Source organism: Trachymyrmex cornetzi, unplaced genomic scaffold (genome assembly GCF_001594075.2).
Source record: "Trachymyrmex cornetzi isolate Tcor2-1 unplaced genomic scaffold, Tcor1.1 scaffold422, whole genome shotgun sequence".
NCBI lineage: Eukaryota > Metazoa > Arthropoda > Insecta > Hymenoptera > Formicidae > Trachymyrmex > Trachymyrmex cornetzi.
In genome coordinates, this window is record NW_017298983.1 from 474101 (window position 1) to 482826 (window position 8726).

Sequence of the window (8726 nt, forward strand, 5' to 3'; positions counted from 1 at the left end):
GAGAGAGAGAGAGAGAGAGAGAGATAAGAGATAATTAAAATAAATAAATCGTAGTAAATAATTCTATGAGAATATCGTTGGCTGTGATTATTTTTGTGCAGACTTCGAAAAAGAGAGATGCAGTAATACGAGCAATAACGAAAGTATGTTTAATATTAAATTAAACAAGTTGTTGATTTAAAATTTTAAACCAACATTACTATTATATATATGTAAATATTTTTCCCATTTTCTCTAATAAATTCATATTATATTATCCATAAATTTCTTGTAAGCTGAATCGTATATTCTATTAATCTTCATGTATCTTCATAAATGTAATATGGTTAGATTATTAGCAGCATATAGAAATATTACATCGACATTCAATAGTCGATATTTTATAATTTACGTTCGACTTCGTTTGTGAATTATATATGAAACTTTCAGCCTGCCAATAATAATTTAACTGAGCTCTTTGTATAATTAACTTTATAATTGTATCAAATTAAGAACTTCCATAAAATATTTTCGAAAGAGAGAAACATATTGCTGATAAATATGTACTTTCGAAAAAATATTCTAAATCTGCGTGAATATGAATATAATAAAACCCTTCTACCTGACATCATTTTCCAAGTGTATAATAATAAACACGTAATGTTAGTTTTTGTACTTATAGCAAACGAGTCCATGAAACAAATTTCTCATTTAAATTCATTTCAGCGCGATGTTACTTTTTCCATGAAAATACATTTCCATTTGCGATATTAATACGCGAACTACGTCGCGGCGAGCGAACTACGTGAATAATGATAATGTCGGGAAATGAAGTTGGATTGAAATACTTAAAAATCGAGAGATCTCTCGTAAATTTCGCCTTTCGTAATGAAAGTTTCATCGATAGAATAGTGGAAATTCTTGCAGGATTTTTTAGCACAATTTCTACCTTTCTCGAAAAAAAAAGATGGAAACCATAACTACGAATCAGTCGGGAAGCTTATGTTTTTTCACATTTACAAGAGATAAAGTACTCGTAAAAAAAATGGCTGCTCCTTTCTCCTGATTTAATCGACTAAGCGGCTTAGTCGTTCGGTCTCTGCATGGCTTCCGTAAATCTGTCCGCAGAAAGAAGACCCCTAACATATACCCCCGTCTATAAGACACCGCCACAACGAAGAAAGAAAGATCGCGCCACCGATGAAGACGCTTCGCCGGAGAAAAGGCCGATCGTTCAGCACGGTCTGGACCTGCCTCCAGATCCGATATTGACTGACTGCCTGCCAACGCCTACCATAAATTATCCGCAAAATCACGTGTCTCAGCAAAGCGCTTACAATCATCCGCCCACGATGGCTGATTTTAAGCAGATGGCGATGGACGCCTACAATCAGCGTAACAACCAAAACGTAAGTGATTGTAATATAATATTGCATCTTATTTTGTTATTTCTTTGGCATTAATCCTTAAGTATTTATATAGTAAAAAATTAATTCTTCACCAAGAAAGAAATCCATGATAACTGTGATTTTAAAAAAATGCAGTTATATTAAGATCAGAAAGTAAACTCAATATGACTAATAACATTATAATATTTGCGTTACAAATAGCACTTATTTAATATTCTAACAAAATTTTGAACGAGAAGACTTCTTAATATTTTCGCGCAAATTAGTGAGCGAGGAGGAACAAGGAAAAAGTAAGTCAAATTATGTTCGAGCGCATCAAATAAGCGCTGCATTTTTTATTTTTTATGTCTGATTTGATCTTCGTTGAAATATTGCGTCTAACTTCCGCAAAGCAAAATCAGAAAGGCTGTTTTAAATATTAGAAGCTCGAAGCAGAGTGATGGGAAGTTAGTCAAGAGGAGGAATCGGTTGCTTCAATATGCGGCAGTCTCCCACTTTAACTTTTCCGGTTTAGCAGGATCTTGAGTTATCTGCGCTTTCGTAAGTTTAATTACGTCGAAGTTTTCTCGATAATTTGACGAGGCCAGTCCCGATGTGCGTAACTCGTCTTCGTATTCCGCTATTCTTCTTCAGCGATTGCTTTCTATTTAGATAGCTGAATTAATTGTGCTATATTTAATAAACACGCTGCGAGAAATAAAAATTTATTAATCAATAATTGGTTCATCGATTTGTTAAATTAATAATTGGTACTAAAAAAGTAGTACACAATATCCAAAATTTATTAAAATTATCATCGAATAATAATAACTTTATAAAATATATATTATATTTAAAAAAAAGCCATCGAGATCATGGAACAAAAAGAATACAAAAGACAGATGACACTTTGTCTTTTTTAAAGACTGTTTTATTCATGGAAATGAAAGTTTATGACAGTTTTGTTTTTGGACGGTATCAGCACATGTCATTTGCTTTCACACAATTTCATTAATTTGAAATCCCTTTTGTGTATATGTGTCATCAGCGAAAGGATTAAATTTAATATATTAAAATCTTTTGACAAATATGCGCTTAATACTGTTTTCGCACGGTAAAACGAATGTACTGTATAACACATATATCTCTTTTTTAATCAATAAAATAGTCTGATGAATGTCGGACGTGATTCCTGCTTTCAGATATATTATAGCCTTCAGAGGACGAGCAAAGGACTCTCGTCGATGCCACAGAGGCCCGTTTCATCGTCGATCTCCGCGCAAGGCAAATTCCATCAACCTGAAGTGGTGACACGCTCGAATCGGATACAGGAGAGCTGTATATAAGTTCGAAGGGTTTCCCTGCGGGATCAACCTCGTGAGCTTCTAAGACGCCGCCGGCGATTATATTTACACGTGTAAATGTAACGAGTACGGGCGGAGAGCAGCGTAGAGATCCGTGGATCCCCGAGACGCGAGCACGAAGTCTAACGTGGTATCTTCCCATAGTTGGTACACGAGTTTCGAACCACTCCGCGAAACACACTTAACGTTTACTGTACAAAACCATAGAGAGGCTGATGGTGTGTTCCAGATCGTATTGATGGGAACGCGGTCTCTCTTCGAGATTACGTTATGCCGATGCCGCCGGGGACGGCGCTACATTTTCATATATAATTTTACGGGGAAGATGAGGTGAAATGACATTAGCGAGTTAGAGAGGTACCCGTACATGTCCAAAAATATTTCTTTACTGCCATACTGAGGTATAAACGGTATATCGTAACGTACAAAGAGTTTAACCCCTAAAAGTAGTTAATGTCAATAACAAGGGAGATGAGGCTGGGTCAAAGCGAGCTAAAGAAAATTTTAATGGCGCTTTATACTTTATTCATATACTTCCAGTTTTCAAGTTTTCGCGCATAAAATGACGTCTTTATATATAGATCTTAACATATTAATTCTTTTGAAACTTTTACAATCTATTAAAATTACTTTCAAGTAGTTGCCCTTACAGCAATTGTAAGGTAATACGATCGAGAATATTATTTTTTCGATCAAAGCTCATTCTCCAGCCTTATCCTCAAAATACTAACGATATTAATGTGATCGTATTCGAAGCTCATCACTGCTCATGTTTTTCGTACGCAAAATTTTTATAACAACTCAGACAGAAAATAAATTCGTTCAAAAGACTTCGCCGAACTCGAGAGAATCTCTTAAGGAGCGACGTCTTCGTTCCCGATCACCGATGCGGCACACGAACGTGGATTTTACTGTTTATATGGAACTAGTTTTTGTACAAAGATCTATTGTAAATAGACACGAGCCTGGCCCTAGAATTATAGTCACTAATGTCCGAATTTCATCCGTTACACATCCGTTAAGTCGAGAGATGTCCGATCGCGTAAGATAAAACTCGATGGCATACGAATACGAATAAAGAGAATACGTTTCATCTGTTTTACACAAACAAGCTCATTTTATTATCTTTCCTTACTTGATCTTACATACTCCTCTCCATTAAGACCAAAGAACGAATGGCATGAGAAGGTAAAATTTCTACGGTACGTGAGACGAATTTACTCGCGCAACGTACATACTTGTGTTACGCTTCCATTATACTTTTCCATTTCGAACGTGAATGAAATTTCTGTGCTTGAATTTAACAACGTGGGCATACATGTTACACAATACGTACTTAATACGATATTACCCGATACATATCTCCATTTCCTGTTGTACTTAATGATGTAAAATACCCATCAATTATTTTGCCATTCTATTGAAAGAGCTCAACTTTTCTTTATTTACGAGAATATTCGTGAACCACTACTATTTTAAGAGAATATATGATTATAAGAATTTTATAAATTTTATTTTGTATATCATTTTACTTGATTTGCATCTTTATTTCTTAGGTAAGTACTTTCAGACTTCTAATAGAATTTCTAATATACCTACATAGGCATGATAGGCATGAATAATTACGGAAGATAGTAGCATTTAATAACAATTGAAAATGTAAATGTTTAATGCCATGTCTCGGTATACCGAGACGTGTTGACATCGCAATATGGGGGAGAGGCAATATATTTCGCAAAAAGAAAATTGCCACAAGCGAGACGTATCGCACCATTTCCTCGAGATAAACGCGCCGCGCGAGATGGCTGAAGTGCTTTAAGGAAAACAGATCGTCGCGCCTCTCCATTAGCTTCGAAGAGAGCTGCAAAAGCGTCCTGACAGCTAGGTGAGCATCCTATTGGACGAAGAACAGTAATTCGAGCATTTCGGGGGAATACGAGGACGCGCTACAGTGTTTGCATACATTGTGCATTCTCGGTCTTGCTAACAAGGACTAACCTAGGTTGCCGGAGTAACCTATTATTCTATGTGCCATCCGTGTCTCCAGGGCTGTTGAGACGACCTATTCCGTTCCTAACGCTGTCGTAGCTATCCCCCATCAGACTGTCACCCATTCCGGCTGCGAATTGCGAGACATAATTACGATTCACCCAGGCATCATAATCGAATGATATCGCAATACGTGCAGATGGAACGGTCAATGATCGCACATCGTACCTCATGGTATTCAGTCGACTAATGCTCTGATTGAATCACAAATCCACAATCTAGCCCATACTATTTCCCCTATTATAATACTGATATCGATTTTATTTTGATGCTTCTTTTTTTGTTAAATAAATATTGTTCTCTTTTTCTTCTGAAAAGCTGATAAAATGTCAGCTTTTCATAATCAATGAAATAATTTATCAAGACGAACAGATTCCATTTATTTTGTAGATAAAAAATGTTATTATAATATTTGTTTGTTTATAATTCGGTGTCCTTGCTACAGTTTGTAATATGTTTATCATTAATTATTATCACAAAAACAAGATATTAAGACTTAAAAAAAATTGTAAAAAAATGATATTAATGGTAAATTGTTTGCCATTCTTACAAGAGGAAAAGGTATTGCACTACGAAATTTGAAAAGTAACCGAATCGTGAAGCAGCACGCTCAATTAGTTATGGAAATTATTTCCGACGATAAGTCCGGCACGATAATCCCGCAAAATGATTCCGAGATTCACTAATCGACTTTTTTTGTTGTCGAAGATTCTGTAGGTATATCAGTTGAGTTTTAAAATATACATATGTATGTATATATATGTATATATATATGTATATATATGTGTATATATATATATACACACACGAAATAAAGAGAATAAAAATACATGTAAAAAAAATATGTAAAGTCTAAGTTTATTAATACAGGATCGATAAAATAAAAAATTTTGTTTTTTCTCTTTTTTAAATATGTCACGAATGTGAGTTACTGTTTCTATAGTTTAGTAATAGAGATAATTTTGTATCATTGATACATAATATACAAGAACAATAATGTTTTTAATAATTTCTTTTTAAATTATATTTCGAACAAGAAGGATTAGTAATAATTATTTATGTGCATGTTTTAACATAATATAGTACGTATTTATAGCACAATCATGTCATTATATATTCACGTAATAATTGATGAGTTCGTGCCATAGCATCGTGAAACAAGAGCTGCACTTATGTATCACATAATTTCGTCCATTAAATTCAGAAACATTATTTTAAACCTCATGCTTTCACCGAACCAGGTAAATGATTATAAATTTTCGATTACGTTCCGATTGTTCGCTCAGCGATACTTTTGTTTTGCTTCTATTCTTAATTTAATACTATCATAATGTCAATTAATATAGCAACACTTCTATATTACATATCACACTGCATATCAAATGTATTTAAAATTACATATGTTTAAAAATGGTCATATATAATGGTCATATATTTATAATCATTTTGCCTGGAGCTTAATGAAAATATAAGGTTTAAAATAATATTATGAATGAATAAAGTTATGTAATACAATAAGTACACTTCTTGTTTATATGTGTGAATAATCAATAGCACAGTTTTTTAAAAATAAAAATATTGTACACGAAGTCTGTGACTAATTTTCAGAATAATACGTGCAATAGAATTGCATTGAAAACGTGATTATTCTTTGTCATCGTAGACTTATTGTTAGCTTTGTTGCCAGTGACATTATTCGTCAAGCTAACGACGTACACTCAACGAGTGCAATAAAATTACGTTTGGGACTTAACGTAGTGAAACATTAGCTTTGTGTTAATATGCTCTAACGAATGCAAAGGTAATTTTGTGTCAGGTTTGCAACAGATTAAGATGCAAGATTTAATTCTCACAAAGTAAAAGAGATAGATATGGAAAGAATAAGTATTAGTAAATAAATTTGTGTACGTGACATAAGTAACATTGTGAATCATACACATTGTATCCCAAATTTTCTTTTTTTCCTTTTGCATGGATATGCTTTGAGCAATTTGCGTGTAGAATCCATTTTTTCTTAGTAAAAATTTAATTGGATAATACGGATATTTTACATAACTTTTTAATATTCAACATTGTCTATTTTCACATAAAAATAAGAGATGAGAAAGGGAAGAGACAGAGAGAGAGAGAGAGAGAGAGAGAGAGAGAGAAAAGAGAGAAAATAACATTTAAATTAAAATTCTGTCGAAAAAGTAATATTCGCTTGAAATGGAATAAAGATTCTTTCTCAATTTGTACTTTTTGTAACTAATTAGTAAAAATTTCTAAATTTTCAATTCTTTTCAATAATTAATATGTCGGTATTTCATAGGGTAAAAGATAATTTTAAATTAATTAACAAATCTACAGAAGAGAGAGAGAGAGAGAATGAGAAAGCGTTTAGTATATACTATTTCAGTTTCTCTTCCAGTTATCAAGATTGACATTAAAGAGCGAATGTTTCAGTTATGTAATAATATACGTACGCTAAAATTGAATCATGACTTGAATGCAGTCATAATCACTCATATTATTCACTGATTATTATCTTTGGCGCGTCGAAATCATTAACAAAGTTAATTATTAAAGTTTGATTTCCGAGGCGCCATGTAAATAATTATCGATTGATTACAGTAAAACGGCAAGCAGACATAAACTGTGGTCCAAGTCTCACTACAAATACTTTGAAGCGTTTTTTGATGGACCAATTAGAAGAAAGAATTTCACAAATTGATCAATCAAAAAACGCTTTAAAGCATTTGTAGCATCGCGTTGTCTCATAGTTGTTAAATGTTCTAGAGTTATTTTAAATGTTTGAAAGAGACATCAGTCATTGTAAATATGGCAAAAGATACCTATTATATCTGTAACGAGTCTTCCTTCTATCTTTCCGTTGCAAATAAACAAATTAGCAATTTGTTTCCATCATTATTCACTAATTTTTATAGGTGAAATAATTTATAATTTTTCAATCTTATTCCTTTTTTCCCTTGATTTAATTGCATTAATCGTCCTTTTAACATATCACCTGAGATTACTCTCGGAATTACGAAGAGATCGTTGATTAAAAAATACCACAATAAGACAGATACGAGCTTGTACCAATACATGCCACGTTCTGTATCGATCATTCTTTCAGAGGAGTTGATAAAATATATTTAAAAATGCTGAGAATGCAGTGATTCGTTAAATTTCGTGTCTCCTGTCACTCGTAATAATGTTAAATCTGCACTAAGTATTTCAAGCATAGACAGATAGCATTGTGAAGGTATATATAACGAGAAATATAACTCCAATCCTACAGAACGTTATTGCTCCCTTGATTCTCAAAGCAGTAAATTTCTCGAAGTATTCTTGGCAGTCGGCCTGACTTGGATTTAAGGGGCATAACTCTGTGGCTTGGATTTAGAACCGCGATACCCGCTTTTGCAACCAACACTACGCACACAACGATGGTCATTCGACGAAATGCAACCTTGTCGGAAGATTTCATCAATTAATTGTCGACGATTCTTTTCTCGTAGATCGAAGTTGCTTTTTTAATAATGCTAGCATATAAACGCATTACATTTAAAATACAGTAATCAAGAATATTATAAGCATAGTCAATTATTTAATTTCCTAGTGTGCTAGATATTTGAGATAAATTTGATCTTCTTATTGATATAATGTATATATATACATATTTCTATATATTATATATAGAAATTAAATCTTATATTGTACTAGGTATGAATAATATAGCTATGAATAATATGTACATGAAGAATGGTGAGAAGTTTCATCTTTTCGAATTAAAATATTTTAGATTAAAAATAAACATACATCACTTTAGTTATATTTTAAGCTATATTCTTCATCCATATGAAAATATATATCAGCCATATATGACGATATTGATATGATTATCAGGGAATGGAAGTAACTCGTTACTTGTAACGAAGTTACAGTTACAAGTTACTTTTTT

At 32.9% G+C, this 8726-nt stretch overlaps 1 protein-coding gene across 1 annotated transcript in view; it reads left to right on the forward strand.

Moving 5' to 3' along the window:
* LOC108764445 (hemicentin-1) overlaps positions 1–3814 on the forward strand; it is a 109413-nt gene extending 105599 nt beyond the window's left edge. Inside the window, exons 11-12 of the mRNA XM_018512709.1 lie at positions 1108–1388; positions 2570–3814. Coding sequence (XP_018368211.1) covers positions 1108–1388; positions 2570–2713 — 425 coding nt within the window. The 3' untranslated portion in view covers positions 2714–3814. The remainder of the gene's footprint in view (positions 1–1107; positions 1389–2569) is intronic.
* The last annotated feature ends 4912 nt before the right edge of the window (positions 3815–8726 follow it).